Consider the following 27,939-nt stretch of genomic DNA (forward strand, 5'->3'; position numbering starts at 1 on the left):
GGCAGTCCGCCGACTCACGTGAGGCGGGAAGCACGCTCGTATGTTCGGATTTAGAAAAGCGCGCCAGAATAAATACCGGCTAACTTTTATTGTTTGTTTTTATGAATTCAAAGATGTAAGAAAAAAATAGTTGAAAATATAACATAATAAAGTAATTTAGATAAAATATACGTTCGGATGTATAATTTACATCTAAATACAATATCAATTACAATTCTTGCATTTTCGCGGGTGATTAAACCGTAGTTCTTTCACATTTAGAAGAAAGTTCGTGTCTACGCCAAATGTAAGTACTTTAGGTTATTTTACAAGTTTGATTTTCAGGTTTTTAGTAGATTTATATTATTGTTAATTATCTTATAGTTCGCCACAAGTTTGAGATGATAAATAAGTAGGTAAAAAGATTTGTCTTATCAGCGTTGGGCAAAGATATATGTAACTCCGTATAAGATAAATGAAGTCTAAGGAAAAAACGTGCCTCGGAAATCAAGAAAAAGTCATTCTAGAATAGATGGCGCCACACCTTTGGCCTATACTCGGCTAGATGGCGTTGACGACGCCGTTTGATATTTAACAACTTTAACACATATCAGTGAAATAACATGGGTCAAAGACATATGGCGTTCTAAATAAAATAAAAATAAAAACCCATTTATCCATAGGTACATATATTTAAAAAAAAAATGATATTTTTACACATCTTCATTTTCAGTTTTAATCGTGTGTCGATAGATGGCAGTAAATTTACTGTGACTACAAAATTTACTATGACAATAACCCTCTATACTATACTATTCTCTTTGGCGTTGGGTAAGAAAAACGAGCCGGTGGGCATTTCAAAATTCTCTTAGGTAGGTTCAGTTATTCTCATCAATTCTTATTAAGTAAGTACATACAAAGAGGATATAATAGGATAGAGCGGTACTGTCATAGAAAATTTTGTAACCACAGTAAATTCACTGCCATCTATCGACACACTTTAAAACTATAAAACCGGCCAAGTGCGAGTCGGATTCGCGCACCGAGGGTTCCGTACTTTTTAGTATTTGTTGTTATAGCGGCAACAGAAATACATCATCTGTGAAAATTTCAACTGTCTAGCTATCACGGATCCTGAGATACAGCCTGGTGACAGACAGACGGACAGCGGAGTCTTAGTCATAGGGTCCCGTTTTTACCCTTTGGGTACGGAACCCTAAAAATGAAGATTTATAAAAATACGATAAAATTTATTTAAATATGGATAAATGATTTTTTTATTTGCATTCATTATTTTTATATGATTTTGACCCATGTTCCTTCACGGATATGCGTTAAAATTGTTAACAAACGAAACCGTCAACGCCCTCTATACGAGAGTAGGCCAAAGGTAGTGGCGCCATCTGATCGAGAATCAAATTTTCATGATTTTCGAGGCACGTTTTTTCCTTAGACTGTATCCATCTATTACGGAGTTATACCTATCTTTGGTACATAGTTTCAAAAGTAAATTAGGTTTGCGGTATGCCACAACAGTAAGTCATAGAACGAATTGCTATAATAATATTTCTAAGTACCTTAGTTAAATATGTTAGTCTTACATAACATGAGCAAATAACACATAAAAATTGTTGACGATAAATATTTACATAATAATATATGCGAATACGAAACATTTCAAACATTTTTATAAAAAAGCGGCCAAGTGCGAGTTTCACTCGCGCACGAAGGGGTCCGTACCATTACGGAAAAAAACAGCAAAAAAATCACGTTTGTTGTATGGGAGCCCCATTTAAAAATTTATATTATTCTGTTTTTAGTATTTGTTGTTATAGCGGCAACAGAAATACACCATCTGTGAAAATTTCAACTGTCTAGCTATCACGGTTCATGATGATACAGCCTGGTGACAGACAGACAGACAGACGGACAGACGGACAGCGGAGTCTTAGTAATAGGGTCCCGTTTTTACCCTTTGGGTACGGAACCCTAAAAATAAACCCTCAACGTTGTAAACTGAAATTCCGACGTTTCAGCTGGTGCAACTATCAGCTGAAACGTCGAAATTAAAGGTAAAAACATGAAGTTAAATCGCGGTAGACCCGTTCCTATACTTACACTTTCTTATTATTTTTATTTTTATTAATTCTAATCACTACAATGGCAATAATGTTAATATAGTCATTATTTATAAGTACATTAATATACTTATGTTCTATTTACTGATACTTATAGTGTGTAGTCCGTATTTATGTTAATACGGATAACCTAGATACAAATTATTTTTACAAAAACTGTTTGCAGCAACGCAGAGCTCAACGAGGGAGAAGAGTGTTAGGGTCGGCAACGCGCATGTAACTCCTCTGGAGTTGCAGGCGTACATAGGCTACGGAGACTGCTTAACATCAGGCGGGCCGTATGCTTGTTTGCCACCGACATAGTTTACGAACCTGGAAAAGTTAAATAAGTACAAGTTTTTCAGTACTCGGAGATTTAATAATTTACTTGCACGTGCCGTTAATCAATTAAAGCCAACCGCATGAGTTAATGTAAACTCAAGTTTGGAATCTATCAAAGCCAATAACCTAATACTCGTATACCTTATGGACAGATTGTATTTATTTATAATGCGCCAAATCAAATGCGAGTATAGGCTAGTTATCAAAATGTCGGGGATAATTGAAATAAAGGTACTTAGTACTTACCTACAAATATATAGGTATAGTGCCGTTTCCTTGCATGTGAATGTATCCTTGCGTAGAAAGTAGGTCACTCTTATTTCCTCATGCCAAAGCGCGGGTAAGGCCTTAGTCTAAAATAATCGAACGTCAGCCCCGAAATATTTTTAAATTGCTGTTCTGATTTAAATTTATTTATTTTTCATATTTTTTTACATTGTAATGTGTTGGACCTATGTTGTCTTCAAGAAACGGATTTATTATCGTATTATAATATAACTGATGTTATAGTATGTTATATATATTTTTAATCTAGTCAAGAATAAAAGATATTACTGATACAATTTCACTTATCAGTAGGTACATACTTATTTAATAAAATATAAAAAATAAATTTAAAGTACCATTTAAATCACAGTAAATAGCGTTTTAGTCACTGGGCAAAGTTTTCTAAGTCGATCCATCGCTGCATTTAAGGTATTAGAAATATGCGTTATTCTCGAATTCATCACTCGATCAAAAAATATGACAATAGCTTATTGTTCAATAAAATCTTTTTATCGAAAGGACTTGAAAGGATCATTCTTTGGTCTATTCGTGAGCCCAAACTTACAGTTTTGTTGGCGAGCGCACTCAATAAGATCGTGATAATGCATTCCTTAGGGCACAATGCGTCTATTCAGCTAGTATATAATAAGATGTTCATCCCATCGTTAAACAGGCTAATGGCCTGAGAAAACCAGTATAAGTGGGATCTCTGAATGTCACGAATCTTGTAATCACCTTTAAACTGGTCGGTTTGGTGATGAGCGATAAGCCAAGGAAATATAGCAGAGAAGGGTAGAGAATTTTAATGGACTGAGTGCATGGAGATGTGTTCCTCAGATGCTTACTTAACTCAGCAATTTCGTATTCGAAGATGTAGCCGGATCATGATCGTTGACTTTGTTTGTTTTGAATTATCAGAGGGGTAAACAGGGACATGATGAGACATAAGTCAACTTGCAGGATAGCAACACTTTTTAGGTTTCCGTACCCAAAGGGTAAAAACGGGACCCTATTACTAAGACTCCACTGTCCGTCGGTCTGTCCGTCTGTCTGTCCGTCTGTCACCAGGCTGTATCTTATGAACCGTGATAGCTAGACAGTTGAAATTTTCACAGATGATATATTTCTGTTGTCGCTATAACAACAAATACTAAAAACAGGATAAAATAAATATTTAAGTGGGGCTCCCATACAACAAACGTGATTTTTTGCCGTTTTTTGCGTAATGGTACGGAACCCTTCGTGCGCGAGTCCGACTCGCACTTGGCCAGTTTTTTTGTTCATAATTTGCTTTGAAGGTGGAAGTATATTTCAAACCCATTTAAAATGAATTTAGTGCAAAATTACTCTCGTTTGCCGGGTGTGTTTACAGTGACTTGATTTACTTTTATCATAAGTGTTTTTACAATTTTAAATCAATCTTAAGTATATACAAGCATACAGGTGAGTAATGTAAGTATATTAGATTGTAATAGCTAGTAGCTCAAAGTCGTTTAATGAAGAGACTAAGCGTTTTTGGTTCAGAAGCTTCTACATCTAATACTTCCTCCATCATGAGTCGTGACTCCTCCCTCCAGCAATGGCAATATTCCACTGGCACTGTTAAGGATGACTCACGTCACGTTAGACCGGGCCGTGACCGGGCCGGAGCTTCCGGCGCTTCGTTTTCTATGGAAAGCATCACGTGATCACCTGTCATGTCATAGAAAAGTAAGTGCCGGAAGCTCCGGCCCGGTCACGGCCCGGTCTAACGTGAGTCATCCTTTAAGGAACATAAACAACTCATGTATGATATTGATAAAATAAATAATATATATGTATACGGACGTAGTATATTACTTCGATCCAGAGAAAATATCATTTTCCTGAAATCTTCATACTTCCGTGTCTATTCATTGTAACATCAATTACAACAATTAAATTTAGTAGTTTACAAAACATGCAAAATAATTCTCTATTATTTTGAGTGTCTACATTAAGAGCCTTTTTATATTACATTAATTTACAGTTAATATTCAATTTCTGAATGTTTATAATTACATTATTTATATCCTAAATTGAAATTCGCAACTTCGCTTCAAATGTAACGTCAGTTACGGTGGAATTACCCAGAGACTAACATGGAAAAACAAAACTGAGTACCTAATACAGGTAAAGTAGAGGTCAGAGTATTCATCACTGTCCTAGTACATTATGTCATCTTTAAACTAAAATCATTGTCCTTATTGGAAATAAAGGTGACAGCAGGGTGTCATCTATTGGGCATTAATTAATATGTTGTGCACGTTCGCATGTTTACGAAATACTTATTACTGATTTAACAAATGGGCTGCAATCGTATATTGATTTTTGACAGTTTGATTTGCCGTACCCCCGTCTAACTCTCCGTAAACAAAATATTTTCATATAGGTATGTAATGTATTTAACATTTGTGGTTGCACTATTACACTGTCACTGCAAAATATATGCAAACTTAGCTTGGTCCGACTTTATTGCAGTTGTTGTCTTAAAAACAAAGCTATCTCCTGAGCATTTTCAATCAAACACTAAAGTTAAATACCGTGAAGTAAAGTACCGTTAAGTACCGTAAAATCAGGTAACTACTTATAGTCCTTAAGTACAACCTATAGTCCAGTTTTTAACGTTGATTCTCAACGAGCCTTTATGATTTGTACTCGTTACATAAATGTAACGAAATGTAAAATAAATTTTGGAGCTTAAATTACATAGTGATGTCAAAATTATATCTAAATTAAATAAAAATATAGTAACAAAACTTATAAACTAAACGTAACTAAAATATACTACCTATCCTAAACCTTAACTAATATAAAAATTCACCCCTCGGCAAGGTGCCGTAGATGCTGGCAGCATTACCCCGCTGAATTGCAATACTAATGCGCTGTGCGAGGAAGCTGCCAGCCCTACGGTCCCCAGTCACATCCACCAGCCTCTTTCATAAATACACTAATGTTCTTTCTATATTATATACTCAACATAATTTGAAAAATACTTATACATATTTTACTGGAACTTTAATTCGGACCATTTGTAAGTTGTGGACTAGTTGTACCTGATTTTACGGTACCTACTATTATAATATTCACACCTAATTTTAACGACTACAGACTTCTAATTAGACCGTGATAGTAAATGATGAATTCGGTTTGCCGCTGTCACTGTCACATTTCACAAGAAAGAACGGGAAAGATCATGCGCGCCAAGTGTCAGTTTTGATCGAATTTTGTCGATTTTTATTTATTTTAAAAACTTTACCTTACAATATCGAAATTCGAAAGCTATGAAATTACTATTTAAGTTAAGATTGTTTTTTCTTCTTTTTTTGTTTATAGTATCACATAATAACTAACCGAGTAGTTGGATTAAAAGTCCGAGTTAGAGGTTACTTTGGGAATTAATTGTATCGAGCGAAGTGTCATAATTCGTGTATCGGAAGCTATGATATTAAAGATAATATAGTCAAGAACTACATTTTTTTTTACCACGTCTACGAATATCAACGCCTCTTTGAAAAACATGATCATATAAGGATATTTTTCGCCTTCTGGCTCAGGGAACCGCCTTAAATGGCTATTTTAATTTTGCGGATCACCACGATCCTTTGCGTAATCGTAGGTATACTTATAAAGTTGGCAACAGTTTATGGTTACGTCATTTGGAGCCGATGGCCTCTTAAATGGCAATTTCGATGTTTTTCTATCGCTTAGCACCCGATAAATGAAGGTATCGGGTGCTTGACTTGCCTCACGTGTGGGGGACTTTTTTGTGTGAACTTTTCGCAATTAGTTTGAACAGTGTGTTTAACATTATTTTAACGATTTAATTTATTCTTAGGTATAGCGCTGCGCGAAACTCTTTAACTTGTCTAAGTTTGAGGTTTTAAGACGTTAAATATCACAACCAATAGAAAATCTATAGGTAATTCAATTATTTATGTACGTTGCTACTTATGTTATATAATATATAAGGTGCTAACAAATTAGCTACCGATATCTTTACAGCTGATAGTACTCGGCTCCTGAAGTATATGTAAGTACGAAACATTAGGTAAAGTCTCAGTGTAACTGAATGTGTAATTGTATATTCGACCTGCAATGTAACCTGATTCTTAATACAATAAAAACTTACTTACTTACTTACTTATAGGTTTTATGATGTTATTTGTAGAAAATTGAAAAACCAATTTGCTTCGTAAAAAGGTTAATGAGATAATTAAATGAGACCTCATTGAACAAATTCTAAAACCTCTTTTACCTAACACTTAACTGGCCACTTCACGTTGATAAATCAAATGACACGTTGTCAATGACATTGAAGACAAACAGTTAAATACATGATGATTATTTTTAGATAGTATTATTATTTATTTATTTTGTTCGGTAAATGAAAACAAAAAATATATATGAGAAATTTTCTTAATTTCTATTTAAAGTTAATGTTTTAGTGTAAAGTACCACCTCGTAAAATATCTGTAGCTAATTTGTTAGCACCTTATATTGGTAGATGAACTGTCGGTGTTAATTGAAATTAATGTAAGAAAATAGGTAAAAAAATGGTAAAATCTATTTTTGCAGACTATTTTATCCAGCAAGCCTAAATTTAATGAATTGGTTTCACTGTTAAAACTAAGTACATACCAATGTACAAACTTAACTCGATGATACCATATATGTAACTTTCGTGGAACTTCACTTACTTCATTAAAACTTGCAACATCTAACTGAGCACTGCAAACTGTCAACTATGCAAAGTTTACTTTTGTTATGGTAGATAACTAACCCACATCTTATCTAAGCACTGTCTACTAAGTACTATTTACTATTGATCAGCCCGTGGTTAGCCCTAGTTTCTAACGGTCAAACACGTTTCGTTTGTTCCGCAATCAAAATAGTGCAATAAACATAGGAAATATACGCCCGTAATCTCGTGCTCTACATACAAACACAAACATAGGCCTGCCACCTCATTCATAAATATATCTGCACACTCTCGACCCTAGTGTAACTTGACTCCCCGATTCGTAAAAAAGTAAAAACTATACGTAGACGGAGACCACTTCATTCATAAATCATAAAATTACTTATACAAGACTCTCTTATTCATTACAACTACGCGTAGCTAGAGATCAACAAACATTGTAAATGTAAATAATAGTCCTACTGATTGATTTCTCGTCAGTTTCTCACTGCTAATTTGTTATGTAACCGGATACCAGACTAATTTGCTGTGAGATAGACAAGCCAATAAACTGGTAGACAATACCTATATACCTACTAGTGAATAGATTCTTAACTAAATTTATTCTGACTTACAAATGTATCGGCATTTATACCTTATATATAATTATGTAGTACCTAACGTAGGTATTTATTCCATACGACTTACGAACTTTGATGGAGGGGATATAGGACCACTTACTAAGTAAACCACCTTCCCTTAACCGAATGATTTTTCCTAGTAAAATTGTCTGCACATTTTTTCCAGAACGGGCAAAAAAATGTTTGGCTTCGATCTCAGATTTTTCAGAGAAATTATGAATGAAATGAATGAAAATCTTTATTTTCAGGCAGGCATACATATTATTGGACCCGGGTATGTCCATAAACTACGTCCGGACCCGGATATGTCCTTAAACTATGTCCAAAAGAGAGGTATGGGCACTGCGAATGACATCTCGCTTTGTGTGGTAGGGCACAGGACAGCGGATGTCATTCCAGATCTAGAGCAGAGCCCAACTGGGGAAGTACCTTCACCTTACAGAAAACCGCAGCCAAATAACACTAGACCCTACTCATAGTGTTGTGTTCCTGCCGGTGAGTAAGGTTGCCAGAGCTCAACGAGGGAGAGGAGTGTTAGGGTCGGCAACGCGCATGTAACTCCTCTGGAGTTGCAGGCGTACATAGGCTACGGAGACTGCTTAACATCAGGCGGGCCGTATGCTTGTTTGCCACCGACGTAGTATAAAAAAATATATTATAAAATATATCCTAAAACTAAAAAAAAACCACAATTATGGCTGCGATGCAGTTCGCAACCCCGCAGTGAAAAGGAGCCGGCCGCGGAACGGAAATTATGTTTAGACTGGTACATTATACCATTATACCTATGCATTGCTAGCTAGTAAAATCTTAATATAGAATAGGGATAATGACACATGTTGAATTTTATAACAAAATCTAGTAAAATATATAGCAAATGACCACAGCGTTTTCACATTGGCCGGTCCAATATCGGATGTCGGATGATCTTTGGAGAAAAACAACTGCTTGAAAATGCCCTATAATGGGATCAAGTCCTTATATTTTTGCGTTACCGCTCTTTTTAGTGCAGTCAAAAGAGATAAGGTACTTTTTAGGGTTCCGTACCCAAAGGGTAAAAACGGGACCCTATTGCTAAGACTCCGTTGTCCGTCTGTCTGTCTGTCCGTCTGGCACCAGGCTGTATCTCATTAACCGTGATAGCTAGACACTCTAGACAGTTAAAATTTTCACAGATGATGTATTTCTGTTGCCGCTATATATAACAACAAATACTAAAAACAGAATACAATAAATATTTAAGTGGGGCTCCCATACAACAAACGTGATTTTTTTGCCGTTGTTTGCGTAATAGTACGGAACCCTTCGTGCGCGAGTCCGACTCGCACTTGGCCGGTTTTTAAAAATTCATTCCCTAAAGGGGTTAAAAAGGGGTTGAAAGTTTGTAGGGGTCCTAATTTTATTTTAGGCCAGGTACTTGAAACTTCGTAGGAAAATATTTAATGAAAAGAGAAGATAACTAATTTCAGAATTTTGAAAATTCATCCCCCAAGGTGGTAAAAAACGGGTTGAAAATATGTATGGAGATCAAACCTTTTTTTGAGTGCTACACTTCAATCTTTCTGTAAAGGCATATTATTAGAATACAAGAAAAGTAATTTAAGCGTTTTTAAATATTTATCTCTTAAAAGGGTTAAAAAGGGGTTAAAAATTTGAATCTATTACAAATACTTTGAAACTTCTTAGAAAAGCATTGTTTAAGATAACAAAAACAGTTGTTTCAACGTTCTTAGAACTTCAACCCCTAAGGCACTTGGCCGGTTTATTTTTCTTTTTTTACGTTTTGCTTCGTCGTTTCCGACATCCGATATATCCATCGGACAATGTGAAAACGCTCTAAAGGAACCACAAATTTTATTTGTATACCCTAACTGTCTACATCTACATACAAGGTATGTTACGTATCACTATCAGAATATATTTCTTAATTTGCATAAAATGTCATATTTGTACAGACACCTACATAATTGATTAATGGTTATTTATTATGCAGTCGTTCAAATTCATATGTAAGTATTATGTGAGAGTTGTAAATTTTTAAACAATGTGTTTTATCAGCTTTAACAGAGAAAAATTAGTAATAAGAGTAGGTTACCGGCATCTAATCTAAAGTACTTCCGTAAAGTGTAGATGGTATCGCATTAAGCGAAGGGTTATTTTGGTAAATTAATAGGTATCCTATAACAAGTTCTAGAGCGCTGTTCTTAAAATCTACAGAACTTGAGAATACTTAAATTTCAGTTAATCTGTGTTTTGTAGGTATGTACTACACTAAAACCTTTCGTAGCAACGTACCGTGATTGTATGATTCTAGCAGTCTGTTATGATATTTATTACCTATACTCGACTTGTCGCTGTCATACTCGCATGGTGGTGCATGGCATCCGCAGAATTCTGATCAGTTCGCATTGTTTATGCGCATGCACTAGAAAGCCGCGGGTGTTGTAATCGTTACATTACTGCATTGTATTTACACTTTTACATAATATAGAGCGCATGGCCATTTTTCCTGCATTGTATCACTGACTGTAGAGTGACAAACCTAGGAGCTATTGACGCGAAGCTCCTGACCGTTAGTATTGCTCAATTTGCTATAAATATTTTACTAATTAGTTTTTGATAGTGCAAAGTTTGTTTTTAATAGCAATTGATAGGATCAGTTGCCATGCGGACCCCGGGCTCCCTTGAGCCGTGGCAAAAAGCCGGTACACCACCAGGAAGAAGTGCAAATAATGCAAAGATTGCGTAAAATATTAAGTAGATACTTAGTCTACTTCTTCGAATTTGGTTATAATTTTGTGCTATTACCTACCTACTGTTACTTAGTTTCACATACACGCTGTTACTTAATTTCACGCGGTATATTTATTTGTACCTACATTTGATTCAATTCGTTAAGTAAAATTTGAACGAATTTCCGGTCCCTGATTAAAGTGATTAAAGCTCAGATCTGAAAGCACCGTTGGCTAAATACAACTAGGCCAACTAGCTTCCTCATCCTCACATCTTGGCATGTTTGTTAACACCGCGCCGGCTCGTCTCGCATGATACATTGATCTCTCAAATGACTTAATCCATGGTTTCAAGGTAAATAAATAATCCGCATCGAAACATTAATTATCACCGCAGACTGACTGGCAGCCAGAGCAGAGCGCCTACGTGTAAGAAATAAAGCAATTTTCTTCTCGGCTAGCGGTAACAAATATGAGCGAACACATTTAGTAAATTATTAGATATATATATACTTAGGTTAGTACTTGTTTAAAACAGTGGCTTAACAAGTACGGCACATTTTTAAACATGACTTCAAAATATTAGAAGGATTCTAATTTGTAGAATATGTAGTTATGTGAATGATAATTCTTCAATTATTTAATAGTTACACATGCTGCACATGTTCTTGCTTTCAAAACAATTGTAGAAATACATGTTATTTTGATCACTTCGCCCGCAGTTTTGTTCGTACTAAAAACTATACGAAGACTTCCTACATTCTGAGTCTTAGACAATGAAATGAATGACGGTGTAAAGAACGGAACAAAAACTTGAAACTATCATGTTACAGCTTCTCATCTTTTTGTCATTGATGGCGTTTCAACAGCAGCGGTAGAGTAGTCAGGCGACTCAGGCGTATGTACCTACTAGCCGGTTCGTATTGAATGCAGTTCGTTTCAGTGTTTTGAGCAATTTTGTTCGTATACAATATAACACTACAGTAGTATAAAATCGAAGATTTTGTAACTATCCCAGACTTTTGTATGACCCATTATGAATTTTATGGATAACTTGCTGTTTTTCCAACATTTCTCTTCCAGGCCGATTCCACGATACTCCATAGCTCCACACTAGCGTTCGCCTTAAACATTTCATCTAAATCACTGATTTTTTTGCATGAGTGAGTAACAAACACATATATATCTCCATTGTTTCAGATGTTATTAAAGCAACCAAGACTGTCGTTAGTGTTCCTGACCCTACTGGCGTCCACGAACGCCGTAGTACCAGGGTCGCCCAGTGCGAACGAGATCAACCACTTGCAGAAGCCTCGAGCACCGGCCCAGGACGGCTCTTTGTATCCACAAGCTACGGAGACTAGAGACTTGAGGAATTTGGATGGCATATGGAACTTTCGGAAGTCGCCTGTAGATCCAGAGTATGGATATCGGCATAGGTGGTTCGCACAAGATCTCGAAAAGGTAAGCTAATAGATTAATTTATTTGCTATTGAAAATATGTTTGGTATTTTTCATTATACATAGGTGTGCATTCGCCATTTACTCTAATCTTTCAATTTTGTTTCGAAATCGTATATATATTTGCCACGAGTGATCGAAAAACTGGCGTCATTAACAACATTGTTATTGCTACAGACAGGTCCAGTGATCCACATGCCAGTGCCGTCTTCATACAACGACGTAGGCACGGACGCGTCCCTCCGCGACCACGTGGGCCTCGTGTGGTACGACCGGCGGTTCCACGTCCCAGCCGGTTGGGCGCGCGCCGAGCAGCGGGTTTGGCTGCGTTTTAGCAGCGTTCACTATGCGGCACAAGTTGTAAGTAGCTTTACAGTACATATGGTGCTACTTTCTCGCACTAGTGCGTAAAGAGCACTTTTCGTGCATATGTCGAAAGTTTCAGTAACCAGTTATTTATTGCTTTCATAGGTACAATAAGGTCTTACATTAAAAATGTTAAAAGGGCCATACTGTAAAATGTTGTACGATACACGTGCGAATAGGTAATTCGCAACTCGTGTCGATTTAAAACATTCCCTGCGGTCGTGTTTTAATTTAGTTTCGCATTTCCTCTTCTCCGCACTTGTATTGTAATACTAATAGTGCTGTACGCCGTTCGCCTTTTCGTGTCAATGGATAGGGCGCGCGCGCGCAGCAGCTGCATTTTGAAGTGCACAATGCAGCAATGAGGAGAGGAATAAGTACCATCGCCCACACTGTTAACTGAAAGTTCGTAAACCTTATTACAAAAGGCATAAGGTCCACCGATGGACAGTTACGAGTTGCTCTTTGTATAGTAAGTCGTGAGGTCGTGACTACGCTACGACCAGCAGTTCCACGTCTGGCGGTTATATTATCGAGTGTAGGTTTACACTACACCTTCTCGTACCCACATATTTTGGCTAAGGTGTAGTTTGTGAAGTTAGGGCTTGTAGAGTTAGAAGCTTGGCTCTACAAGAACTCTGATAACTTTTTGACAGTGCGAGCCTTATGGTTTCGTCTACATGAGAATGTTTTTGGTGGGATTATAATATCGTGAAGGCAATTCCGGAACTATAAATATGTCGCGTTTTTATTCCAAAGCTGGTCCTTGGATCTATACCTTCAAATCTAATTCAAATACTCAGAATCACATACAAAATGACACTTGACGCAAACGCGTACGTGGCGTCGCGCTATCGAATGCAATTAACACTAGGGGTACCTGTACCTACCGTACTCTATGCGTGACGGCACAATGAGTTGAAGCCGTATAGAAGTATGAGAAACAAGAAGATTACGATATTGATTATTTTTCGAATTACTTTGTTTTTTAATTTTAGAAGTTACAAAAATATATTTTATTACTGAGGATTTGAATTTACTGTGATAAATTGCTCATTTTCTATCTTTTTAGTTATATTTTGTTAAAAATGCTTATACTGGAGCAGAAATAGTACAACGCGTGTCGCGTCGCGTGATGGGCGCTGCACATGCAATGCATGCGCAATTTTTTGTATATCTATAATATTACCTTTTTTTTAATACACAATGCCAAGGTAGAACATATTTGATACTATGTTAAAAACCATTTATTTACATAAATAATTAAATATACAGAGGTACTACAATACAAATACTAAACTAAATGAATAACTAGCTTAAATCTATAATAGGCCCTTGAGGCATTTGATACTATTAATATGTTTAAGTTGTCAGTTTTACGTATCCCAGCCGCCACTTAGGTAACAGGTACACGGGCCGACCCAGTTTCACTGTCACACATTACGTACGAATTGGCCGTAGTCGGGTGACTCGGCCATCGTTTACGGCAAATTGCCCTAGAGGGCAAGAAGCACTGACCTCGCTTAACCGACGACGTTACTCAATCAACTTCCTACATCACTCACACGGCTTTCAGACTACAACTGTTTACACTCCTTCGTCTATACGAGCGTGTCGAACGATTCGAGCCGTCACGGGAATAAATATGTTGAAGCACTCGAAGAGTGACTCGTCTTTTGTTTAAGACTAAGTAAAACATTAAGCGCCACTTGCACCATCCCCCTAACCCTGGGTCAACCGGTTAAACCTGGAGTTACCATGGTTACCAGTACAATATGACACTGTGTTAACGGTTTAACCCCGGGTTAGTGGGATAATGCAAGTGGCGCTAGCTAGGTCGAGTAGTGTTGCCGTTTGACACTTAGTAATTTTAACAAAAATAACCATGCTCTTCAAATTGTTAGCAGTGGACTTGATTTCAACGTCTAAATGCGCTAGTAGATATCTATCACAGCGTACTACGTAATAGGCGAACAACACGAAGCGATGCGGCGCGGGGTGAATCAATCCTTTGATGGCTTTGATACCTATAGAAGTGTCCTACGTGGGCGATCTCGTTGCGAACGCGAACGCCGCGCCATCGGCGTCGGCCCGCCGCGCCGCTTCGCTTCGCGTTCGCGAGTAAGTTCGCTTACGTAACGGTGATGTTGATGAGGTTGATGAGCTATGGGTCAATAATGTAAGTAGAATATTATATGTAGTTTATTTTTATTGTTCTTATATTTACATAAGTTTTGACATTGTAAATTTTAATTATGGATTTGTAAGCCCTTGTACCTACCTACCTACTCCTCCTACCTACCTACTCCTACCTACCACCTTAAATATAAATGTTTGATTGTTATATAATTTAGTCTAATTTTATTTTCAATATTAAAAAAAAATATTAAACTGATTATTTATTTCATCATTAAATGAAATATCTATTTAGTTTAATTTTAGTGAGAATAATAAATTAATTATTAAAATTAAGTTAAAACTAATAAAAATAAATTTAACAAATTTTTTTTTTAAAAAGCTCAATTCATGAAACAAATAAATAAACCTAATACGCCTAATAAAAAAGTTAGAAATAAAATATAGGATAATATAGGACGTACTTACTCGTATTCTAATTGTGTCGACAATCCTTATTGCAGCTATAATTTTATTTCATTGGTATTGTTATTATTTTATATATATATATATATATATATACATATACATAGTACATATATGTAGGTATATATAATCTAAGTAGTATGTATGTATATGAATTGTCTTATTGTAGTTTGTGTAGTTTTAAACTTGCACTTTTAAAGGTATCTTTTTTTTCTAATGCTATTTAGTTATAACTTAGTTTTTTGCACCTCCTAATTGGTTAATTTGTCAAATTTCAATAAAAAAAAAAAAAAAAAAATGTTATTGTAGGTACACAAAAATATTTACAGGGTTGTTTAGATTAACTTAAATTAAACACAGTTGACAAAATGTACCTGGCATAGAAAAATACAGTCAGGTTACTCTGGTTCCTACACTAGGCTTAGCCTGTCTCGTAGGTAACCCAGACTCGAATGAGTTTATACAATTAATTAACATAACTTAAAGCCTATAAGAAGAGGAGATAGAAAACAGAATTAATATCACATTTTTTTACAATAAATTATTAAGAAACAAGCATTCTAAAACTATCTTAAATTCACAAACACACATTCAGTCACATCTTAAATAATCAGCCGTATAAATCGTCCCGCGACCCCCCCCCCCCCCCCCCGACGCAAAGGTGCCCATCGCGCTCGCCGCGTTGCCACGTTGAACCGCGACGGACAATCTTTGCATCAGGAAGGACCCAGAGCGAGGATCTAAACCTTTCTCTCGCATGCGTCTCCCCACTTCCCCGAAAAAGGCCTTGGCCTCCGCACACCAGCACCCCGTAATTTCAACGGCAAGAGGGACAAATAAATAGTTCGCCAGGACCTCGTATTTCTCCCGCTTGCGAACTGCAGCCAACTCGGCAGCTGCCCCTGCCGTTCTCACAGTACGGCTAATACGAGTATGCGACGCCGCGAAAGTGCTGACGCACGTTGCGTCCCACACTAAACATTTCCCTCTCTCCCAGGGAACCAAAGTCAATCCATCCGGTCTCTTCCCGTCAGAGCGTCTGAGACCCGGAGGTTCTAGGACGCACGGGACGTTTGCAGAAACCAGCGCCCTTCGCACGATATCATTAAGCGCGTGGTGCCGTGGGAACCTCCCCGCACGCCGACCACAACTCAACGCGTGATGACCGTTGCTCTCCACCATAGTACCGCAGATGCAAACGTGGGGTTCACACACCGCACAGCCCAGGCGAAGAGCAACTGCAATCCGCGTCGAGTCGTTGTCAAGCAGTGTACCCAAGTGCGGAGAAGGAAGCGCGTGAAGCCACGCTCCAGACTCCGGCTTCGACACTGCGATTACCCTCGCCCTGTCTACCCCCACCGCACTCTCCACCAAGCCTCCCAGCAACCGCTTAACCCCCACGTCATCCCACAAACGCTGACGATCCGGTCTCTCCGGCGCCGTCGCCTCCGGGTTGAGAGCCAGCCAAGCCTCCATAGCTTCCGCAGCGACAGGTATGGATACCCTGTCACCATATAAAGATAAAATTTGAGTGACAAGGTCCACGAACCCCGCCGCCGACGCCAGGAAGGCCGGCAAGCTCACGTCCCTTGCGCGCCTTACACCTAGCCCGCCCGATCGAATGGGAAGGGAGGCCAGATCCCACTGGTCCGCATTGAGGGAGACGTTCAGCAGTGACTCGACCGAGTCCTTCAACACTGCGTCAAACGAGTCAATAAGGCCGGGGCAAAGGCAGGTCGGCACGGTGCGCCAAAAGTAGATGACTCTGGGAACGGCGAAACAGGACCGCAACAGAACCAGCAACACGTGCGCAGAAATGTTCTTCAACTTATCCCCGGCGCTCAAAAGAACCTGTCTTCTCACCTCGAAGGCCTCCGGGATGGCTTCCGAAAAAATGGGATGGGATTTGTATTGTATTACTGTATTGTATTTTCATCATGATGCAAACTTATTGTCTTTCATGAAATAAATAATCTAATCTAATCTAGTATCAGTCCACTTTCAATCGGTCAAACACGCACTATCTATAAGCTTAGCACTTCGTTTATCACCTGTCACCATGCCTGTCACGTTCTAACAAGTATGTAAGTGCGAAAGTGACAGGCATAGTGACAGGCGATAAAACTGGAACCATGCTGCCAACGAAGGACTACGTTTGTATGGAGAAGCGGCCGTCCCCTTTCCTCTTAAGTAAGATATTCTGATAATAGCAAATTCTGCTGTTTCTACGAGTATTTACATATTACGTGATAAAAAAGGGTGCAGTCTTGTTAGATTAGACCACTACCAGCTTAAAGGATATAACCAAACGGAGACGCCTTGTCTGTAATTTTCTGTACTAAAAAGTCTGCCGATTTTTGCGGGGGAGGGGAACGTCAAATGTAAACGTAACGTATAAATATCCATGTCAGATAAACGTCAGTCCATACATTGTGTATGACTATTGGCAGACTATTTCCGACAGAGGGGAACGCCTGTTACCCCAGTAGCATTTATACGTCATTATGACGTCAGCGACGTCATTATGACGTAATAATGCCGTCACTATGACGTAGCTGACGTCATTTTGCTACCTGGGTAATAACTACTCCGTTTGGTTATATCCTCTAAGACTACCAGCGTAGTCAACGCAGACCAGCGAGTGCATGATGGCCGATGGACGCTGTGTTATCGACGTGAGCGTGGCAAGCAACTGTCACTTTTTATCACCGTTCTGTAGAAAGTGATAGACGCTGTCACTGTCACGATATCGCGTGGATAACTGCAAACACTATATCCGGGGCAAAGAGAAGCCTGTGAAATGCACGGAAATAGATACCTACTTAACTTACCCATTACAGTGTTGTGATATGTGACACCGCCATGGGGCTCCAATTACGCCCCGTGTAATTCGGAATTCCGTACAAAATATACCTAGCCCTAGCTAGTCCTTAGCTCCTGCATTTAATGAAGGTAAACGGGTTTAACGAAATTAATACTTTAATATTATCAATAATAACTTTTTATTAATAAGAGTTAATATCTATCTGCATGTGTAGGAATGTCCTATACTTAATATTTATTAATTTCATTATTATCAATTATCTAAACTATCTATCTAAATTTTATTATCTAATGTAGAAAGCATCTTTCCATCATTATCTTCCAAAATTTGACATGGTATTGTTTTCTTATTTTCGTTATTTTTTTCTATTGAGACCTAGAAAACGCTAAAAGTAACATCCCTGATTGGTATTGTAGTCTCAGTAAAATATACCTACGAATAGTTAAATAGGTTGCTGCTGCAATAAATACATTTACTAGGGAAATAGCCTTCATTAGTCAATTCGGTTGACACAATAGAACATAGATAGATTAGATAGGAGCCAAGCTAGGTACATTACGAGTTAAAATTTAGGTACTACTAAATCGGCATGCCTCATTAAACTTTACAACCGTAACGCTTTCCTTATCGATTTAGTTCAGTTACCTAAAACATAGTAGATAAAGCGACTTTGTAATACTATCGACTTGCCTATTTTAAATATAGGTATACACGGTGGCTAAAAAATAAGTGCATTCCCGTTGCCAGGGAGGTTTTGGGATTATACTGAGCAACCTTTACTATGGGACTAACCCCGAAATCGCGAAAAAAAAAATTGGCTGTTTCATACATTTTAGCTGGTCTATTTGCTAAAAAAATCATTTTCTATTCTATTTTAAGAAATTTGAACACCTTGTCCTAAAAACTATAAATAATAAAGCCAGATTTACTGTGCTCAGGTTTATCGGAAGGGATATAATAGGTATAACACTATTATGTGACTTCCACTACATGCCTTTTTTTGACTCGTATTATATTTATTTATTTAAGCTTTTTTGCACAAAAGAAAATACAATCGTACAAAAGGCGGACTTAATGCTATGAGGCAATCTCTACCAGTCAACCTTCGTGACGACGATCTTATATTATTTAGCTCTACTATTATACTATATGTATACTTGATTGGGTATTTCCGCTTGTAGGTAATCTAATCACATAACTAAAACTGTCCTATTATGAAACCAAAGGCATATATTTATGTTTTACATTTAAGAAAAATGCCAATTGGCGATGTCAATTCACGGCCAAATCATATCATGAATCATGACATATATAAATATTCCACAGTTTATGAATTTTATGAAATTTAAGTCACAAATGTCGTTCTAGGTATAATTATATAATATACTTAAATAATTTTATAGTGGATAAACGGCATCTCGGTTGCATACCACGAGATCGGGCACTTACCTTTTGAAGTGGAAATCACGGACTACGTTCGGTACAACGGTAGCAACCTCCTCACCGTGGTGGTGGACAACACGCTGCTGAACGACACCGTCCCGCAGGGCACTATCACTGAAGTACAGACACAGATGTGAGTCATATTCCCTAACCTCTAATAGATGGACGGTACACTTGGTCACATGCGAGTTAGGACATTTACCTTTTGAAGTGGAGATCCCGGACTACGTTCGGTACAACCATGGTATAATAAAACAAGGTACTCTCTTCCGAGACTCGCGAACCACGTGACTGACACAAGCCTACTTTAGCCTACGTCATCGTGCTGTTAAAAGGTTCACGATGACGTAGGCTTGTGTCAGTCACGTGGTTCGCGAGTCTCAGAAGAGAGTACCAGGCGAGTATATTATTATACCATGAGTACAACGGTAGTAACCTCACCGCGGTGGGGACAACACGCTGCTGAATGACACTGTCCCGCAGGGCGTCATCACTGAAGTACAGACAGACATGAGTCATGTCTCCTAATAGATATAACACTATTTTGTATTTGTTTGGTAATAGTAATAAGTAATAGCTGTATTTGTCCATGTAAAAACCCATACGTGTGGGTTATCTATGAATAGGTCCTCAAAAATGATATTGAGGTTTCTAATATCATTTTTTTCTAAACTGAATAGTTTGCGCGAAAGACACTTCCAAAGTGGTAAAATGTGTCGCCCCCCCCCCCCCCCCCTGTAACTTCTAAAATAAGAGAATGATAAAACTAAAAAAAATGATGTACATTACTATGCAAACTTCCACCGAAAATTGGTTTAAACGAGATCTAGTAAGTAGTTTTTTTTAATACGTCATAAATCGTAAACCGCAATTTACCTTTCACTCACGTTTCACATAAAAAATACATTGTTTAAATTGTGTAATGTACGGAACCCTCGGTGCGCGAGTCCGACTCGCACTTGGCCGGTTTTTTTAACATAACTTAAACCAAATATATAAACAAACACCAATTTTGTATTTTCAAGTAATTTAGAAAATGAGATATCGGTAAAATACTTATCTAGTTGAATTCCCTGACCTCAAATATGTACCTATATCTTTAGACACTAAGTTTGTAATTCAAGGTGACTTACTAGAACTCGAGATATTAATAATTAGCTATAATTCAAGATGGCCGCCATAAAATTAAATATGGACGACGGAGGAGTTGGTTCCTATCAAAAACATAAAGCTCTATGGACCTAACAAGTGCCTGAAAAAGAATTGGTGCTTTTGTCCAGCGTGTCCACATTACGACAATTTGTTCGAGCACTCTGCACTCTGCCCCACTAAATAGACTTGACCTTCAAACAGATGTTTTCGTTTAGCTAAATAACTTGAAAACTTACTATTGTTTAGCAAAAATTTGACATTGTCAAAGCATCGTCGGTAGGTGCAAGGTGCAGAATAATTCATAAGAATTGGCGTGAATTTCGATAAATCTCGAGCCAAGGTGGATGCACCTATATTTAAATGTCCATAATTCCATATCCTAATATTATTTAATTTGGTATTAGAAATCAGACGTTCCGGCTCAAGCAGTCATACACGTTCGACTTCTTCAACTATGCCGGCATACACCGCTCCGTGTTCCTGTACAGCACGCCGCAGGCTTATATCGATGACGTCATCGTTAACACCGACATACAGGGACTCACTGGTGGGTACTTTTAGTATTATTATTCAGTTTAAGTTTATAAGCATCAGCTTCCCGCTTCTAATATTTTGTATCACCAGGATTTGTCACCTGAACTGTCAAATAGTTATAAAATGTCTTCATTCTTCTCAGGTTTCGTGGTGTACAACATCACGTTCAAAGGCTCCGATGCAAGTAATATTATATGTCTCGTCCAACTGTTGGACAAGAACGACACGCAAGTAGTAGCAGCGCAGGACTGCGCCGGGCTCCTGGAGGTCGGCAACGCCAAGTTCTGGTGGCCTTACTTGATGAATCCTAATCCTGGATACTTGTACACTATGAAGGTACGATTTATTTATGACTTTACTTCATCGAATCTTTATGACTATCAGGAGTGATAGTGATAGTATAGTATATGGATTGTAGGTGCCCTGTTATCCTTATAGCACCAGCACATTTATGACATGACCAACAGGATTCGACCCATTTGTACCTACATCCGATTGGATATTTAGGACCCGTTTCACAATGTCCAAGTAAAGTCCTGAATAAGGTACTTGCCACTTATCTGACGAATAAAGTCATCTTTGGCGTTTCACAATCTTCAAATAAGCTTAACTGGTAGATATATAAATGGTAGATACCTTTACAACTGAATGTAGTTTTATCTGGCAGTTAATTTATTTGTTAATTAACTATCAATACTTTACTTGGGCATTGTGAAACAGGCCCTTAGTATGTATCTAATGAGGACATTTCTTGTGGGCTTATTTACCTAAGTATAAAATCTATATTTCAGGCCACATTGATAGGGCCTCGAGGCGAAGTAGTGGACACCTACTACCAGAAGATTGGCATCAGGACCGTGACGTGGACCAACACCAGTGTTTTCATCAACGACAAGCCCTTGTATCTACGAGGCTTCGGAATGCATGAGGATTCTGATGTAAGTTTCACCCTACTATTACTAATAATACCTATTAGAAAACACGTGTAAGTTAGCATACTCGTATTCAGATGTTTAGGTAGATGTTTATCATTTAATCATTGCAATCATGTTCAACATTATACACGGTAAGTATATAAGGTAACAAATATGTGAACATGCACCCTGACAGGGTATAGCAATTAGTTTTAATCTTATACTAAAGTTTTATCACAATAAATACTCGTAGTATAAATACTTGAAGTCGTAAATGTGGTTTACAGCCAGAAGTTTTTTTGATATTAACTATGATGCGTATTGCGTATATAGGTACACTGTTTTTGCATAAATAATAAATGCTTCATATGCATCGCCGCTGTGTCCCCAAAGTAGAACGCCATAACTTAAATGGTAGTCTATTAGGCAAAAGGGGCTAAAGAAATCTGGATGTAATAGGCACAAAGCAATTAACTGGATTAGCATAAGTAGGTAATATGACACTTTTTATCCCCAGCATCTTATGGTATGAAATGCGTAGAAGTAGTAAACTTCTAGGCGGATGAAGTTGCGGGCAGAGGCTTGTACTAACCAAAGCCTTCGTGTACCTATTGGTACTTTTTGAAGTTCAAGGTGCAAGACATTTCCTTCGATGGATTTTCTACTTATACATTTTGTAGCTGCTCTTGTAAATCATGACCATCTGTGATCAAATTATTTATATTTTTTAGCTTCGAGGGAAAGGCTGGGATCCAGTACTGTGGGTGAAGAACTTCAACCTCATCCGATGGGTCGGCGCCAACGCATTCCGCACCTCACACTACCCGTATGCTGAGGAAATCTACCAGCTCGCCGACGAGCAGGGCATTATGATCATCGATGAGTGCCCTAGCGTGGACACCATGTAAATATGGACTTCTTTCTTCCATGTTCTTAATTACTTATTGAATATCGTATTTAAAATGTTGTATTCTGTACATGTTTGAAGAGCTTTTTCCACTTTGAGATTAACGAACTTTTATCGCTGTGTTACAGATCTGTCTTTATCTATTTCCAAATAAACAAATATTTATCAGTGTTTGAAGTAGTTTGAAATACAGTGGGCACGGGATTAGCAATGTTTTGTAAGACATTAATCGGGCGCTTAAATGGTTTATAATTACAGTTACTTCACGGACTCGCTGCTCGCCAAGCACAAGCAGTCACTGAAGGAGTTGATCCACCGTGACAAGAACCACCCCAGCGTGATCATGTGGTCCATCGCCAATGAGCCGAGATCGCAGATGAAGGGCGCCGATTATTACTTCGGGTTGGTACGCTGGTTTATCCTATTCTGTTTATAAATTTCGTTCCGATTCCAACCTTACTCGTAGTTCAAAATATTTAAAAATGTTCGCTAGGCTAGTTTAAGAATTTGCATAGGCTCATAATTTTCCATCCTGTGAAGTAAATAAACCTGTCTGGAATTAGGGTGTGCACAATTTCCTATCACTGTGATGATAAAGTTCATACATATACCAGTATTTCGTCTTTTTCAGAGAGGTCGTGAAACACGTGAAGTCCATGGATCTTTCGCGGCCAGTCACCATTGCTATTGCACAGAGTTACATATCCGATAAATCTGTGAGTATTTTCAATCATGATGTTTTTATGATTCGTTGTTCTGATTTTTGCTTTAATATAATCCATACTAATATTATAAATGCGAAAGTGTGTCTGTCTGTCTGACCGTCTGTTACCTCTTCACGCTTCAACCGCTGAATCGATTTAGTTGAGATTTGGTATAGAGATATGTAGTTTGAGGCCCGAGGAAGGACAGGGTAGTTTTTATCCCTGAAGTCATCAGTCAAGGGGGTGAAAGGGGGGGGGGAGGTGGAAGTGTGTATGGGGAATCTATAAAGAGCAGATTGGATAAAGAAATAAGCTACCCGAATTACTAACTCCACGCAGACGAAGTCGCGGGCAACAGGTAGTAATATATATCTGTAGAATATTAATTCCAAAAGTCTGAGAGATAACACATACCTACTTAATATCATTAGCTCTCTGCCTGAGTGTTACAAGAAAAAGCATCGTGTGCTGCAAAGGCCGTTTGAACTTCATCATAATCATGACACCAAAGAGACCATGGTAAAAACTAATAAGTATTAAGTAGATTTGAAACGGTCGATTACGTACAGCTGCGGAGGACAGCCGTGATATAACTATAGGTACTTTAGTATTTATAATAATTGGTTCAGAAACCGACTAATCTTTGTTCAATGTTATCACGAGTATTGTATTTGCAGGCGCAATACCTCGACGTGGTAAGCTTCAATAAATACAACGCGTGGTACAGCGACCCGGGCACATTGCAGATCATCACGAACAACGTCATCGAAGAAGCGACCGCTTGGCACCGCAAGCATAACAAGCCCGTGCTTATGTCCGAGTACGGGGCTGACTCCTTCCCTGGATTACACTTCGTGAGTGCCGATTATTGGGTCACTGGGGAAACGCTCTGTTTTTTTTTTTTTTTTTTTTATACCACGTCGGTGGCAATCAAGCATACGGCCCGCCTGATGGTAAGCAGTTACCGTAGCCTATGGACGCCTGCAACACCGGAGATATTACACGCGCGTTGCCGACCCTAACACTCCTCTCCCTCGTTGAGCTCTGGCAACCTTACTTACCGACAGAAACACAACACTATGAGTAGGGTCTAGTGTTATTTGGCTGCGGTTTTCTGTAAGGTGGAGGTGCATCCCCAGTTGGGCTTTGCTCTAGATCTGGAATGACATCCGCTGTCCTGTGACCTACCACACAAAGCGAGATGTCATTCACAGTGCCCATACCTCTCGTTTGGACGTAGTTTAAGGACATATCCGGGTCCGGACGCAGTTTAAGGACATACCCGGGTCCAAAAGTTGATCTAATCTAAGTAGGTGATAAATAATAGTAAATACGCCTATTTTTTTGTGGTGAATCCTGCGAGTATAGTTCTCAGGCAAAAATCTAGAACTTCACGGTAGTCGCCTTCTGCGCTCTTTCCGAGGCTGCCAAATCATTACTGTTGTTCCCAATTAACCAATTTATTCTCTTGTAGTTACCGGAATTCATCTGGTCAGAAGAGTACCAAGTGGGAGTGATGTCGGAGCACTTCAAGGCTTTTGACCAGCTGCGTCAAACAGGTTTCTTCGTAGGAGAGTTTATTTGGAATTTCGCAGACTTCAAGACGGCACAGAGTGAGTCATTTTTACTGATTCGGTCACGACTTTTGTTTAATCAACTAGTACATTTTAATAACTGGTGTTGTCTTACTCCTTACGGGCGCTTTAGGTAGGTTTGACTTCCATCTTTCATTATTAAGGGCAGTCAGAGTCACAGTTACGTTGACTGCACAGGTTTCATACAAGTCATCACAGCAGTCATGCAATCCACCTTCATAATATTTTCCGGGATGACTTAGCTTTATATGATATATAGCGCACAGGTTAACCCTAAGATTGTACTCATTCGTCTGTCTTTTGCCAGCATATACCCGCGTCGGCGGCAACTGCAAAGGCATCTTCACACGTGCCCGGCAACCCAAGATGGCCGCGCACCATCTGCGCAGGCGCTACCACGCGCTTGCCGCCGCCGACGACGGAGCGCCGACGCTGCCGCAGCCCTACTACGTCAGCGACCTCACAAGGGCGAGGCATGACGAGCTCTAGGAGGCGAAACCACTCTTGCACACCTCGCCATGAGCTATCACGTGTGTTATATTGAGCTCCAGACAATGTGCGACGTGCAATGAGGCCTATTAGACGTAGGCATTTCGTAGATTAGAAAACTGGCCACGATTTTGCCTCTCCGCGTTCAATTCGCGACCCTGGCAGAGATGGCCAGAAAACAACTGTTGCGAGAGAAATAATGAATCCAATTTTTTCAATGTCGTTCAATCGATCAATCAATCAATGCCTTCGCCTGGTTGCCTCGTGTGATACGCCATGACAGTCTGCCAGTCTGTCAATTTTTCCTTTCAAAACTTTTAAAAGTAAACCAAGATATTTTTAGACTGTTATATACTTGTAGAACGAAAGAAGTCAGATGGCCAGTTGTGTCAACTCGTTGCAGTAAGTACCTACTGCAATGGATAATCGAGAGATCAGGTGTAGTTAGGTAGTTACCTATCTACATATGTAACGCCTCATATTGTTTTTTGAGAGGTGTGAGTGTGCCCCATTCCAAGAACCGAGTGGGAGGACCCTCTTAAAAATAGTAGGATTTATAAACTGTTCATATTTTATTAACCTAACTAATCGGTGCTGCCACCTTATATAATATTAACATCCTCTTTATCCGACTAGAACGACATTAAATGTTAGAAAGTATTTAAAAAAAAAGTAGTTTAGATTACTTTTCGAATAAGACTTTTTTATTAAACCAAATAAAAAATGTCTATAATTTTTTTAACAGCAGGGGCCTGTATCACCTTATTGAAGCACACTCAGCATTTCTGCCATTTAAATCTTACCAAAATAATAATTTTATTTAATGCAATTATTAGCTTAAGTACTCTAAATAAATAGAAAACCTCACAAATGTTAGAAGGATAGGCAAGTTTTTTTAAAGTCATTATTCATACATATTCTCATGTGCATTATATGACCGTGTGCCTCTGCCTATATCACTTGCAGTAAGTTACCTCACATAGCGACCCTTTCTCTGGGCAACTACTTATTGGCTATTGTGCCAACTGCGTGGTGGATAAACTAATTCAAATCAGATGCAGGTAGCTATTAATACCCTTGAACTAATTAGGGAGTTAGTTAACTATAAGCATTTCCTACCAATCGTCTCAGCTAAGTTAGAATATTTGACAGTCTTTGTCAGAAGTCAAATAGTAAAGTTTAAAGTTCACATCACATCAGAGTCACATCATTCGGTAGGTATTACTTCCTCCACCACGCGCTAAAAATCGTTGCAAGTTGGCAATGGCAGTTTTTCTAAGAGTACATTGTTTTTATGTGTATTGTGAGAACTTGAATGCTTATTGTGTTACTATTACTCATAAAATATTGTTGATAAGTAAATAAAAACATTAATGTGTTCATTTTATATAACCATTCAACGTTGTAAATATACATATTAGTCATATTACATGGTTAAATTGCACATTCAGAAACAGTAGCCTTACCAAGAGCTTGTCACTGGTATGCCAGTGCCAGTACGAGCGAGATGCATAGAAAGTAAGCTACGCACAGCACACGCTAGCGAATATGTCAGTGTCAGGCTAGGAGGATATAGCCAAACGTAGTAGCCATTAACAGGCATTCCCCTCTGTCGGAAATAGTCGGCCAACGGTCGTACACAACACAATGTATGGACTGACGTTTATCTGACATGGCTATTTTTACGTTACCTATACATTTGACGTTCCCTTCCCCCGCAAAAATCGGCAGACTTTTTTGTACAGAAAATTACAGACGTGGCGACTCCGTTTGGTTATATCTTCCTAGGTGTCAGGTCAGTGACAATGACAAGCTCGTGGTAGCCATAATTAAGAGTCCACTTCAATTAAAGATAGGTATTTTCTGTATTTTATTGAGTGCCACGGATTTGATATTTTCCTGAATTGTTATTTAAAGTAATTTCGAATAAGAGTTAATATGTGCAAGACTTACTTTATAAATTAATTACTAATTAAGTTAAAAATACTAATTACAAGGTATAATTAAATTGAAAGGTTTGAAATACTTTATACCTTTAAGTTAGTATTTTCAAGTTAGTTTACCAATAATGTTATTGCCACACAACAAGTTTTAATAAGAGGTAGTACCTTAGTAAAGTACAAAAATATATTTTGAGTACTTATTATCATTTGGACCTTTATTTATCTCTAC

The 27,939-nt window shown here is 38.3% G+C and overlaps 1 protein-coding gene across 1 annotated transcript; it reads left to right on the forward strand.

Moving 5' to 3' along the window:
• LOC134746181 (beta-glucuronidase) lies at positions 1 to 27,850 on the forward strand. Its single transcript, XM_063680499.1, has 13 exons — positions 1 to 286; positions 11,978 to 12,241; positions 12,416 to 12,598; positions 19,433 to 19,605; positions 21,029 to 21,171; positions 21,301 to 21,494; positions 21,950 to 22,096; positions 22,804 to 22,976; positions 23,238 to 23,381; positions 23,611 to 23,695; positions 24,361 to 24,537; positions 25,158 to 25,296; positions 25,586 to 27,850. The coding sequence occupies exons 2-13, from the start codon at positions 11,978 to 11,980 to the stop codon at positions 25,765 to 25,767; spliced, it is 2,004 nt and encodes a 667-aa protein (XP_063536569.1). The 5' UTR covers positions 1 to 286; the 3' UTR covers positions 25,768 to 27,850.
• Positions 27,851 to 27,939: the final 89 nt, after the last annotated feature.

This window comes from Cydia strobilella, chromosome 12 (genome assembly GCF_947568885.1).
Source record: "Cydia strobilella chromosome 12, ilCydStro3.1, whole genome shotgun sequence".
NCBI lineage: Eukaryota > Metazoa > Arthropoda > Insecta > Lepidoptera > Tortricidae > Cydia > Cydia strobilella.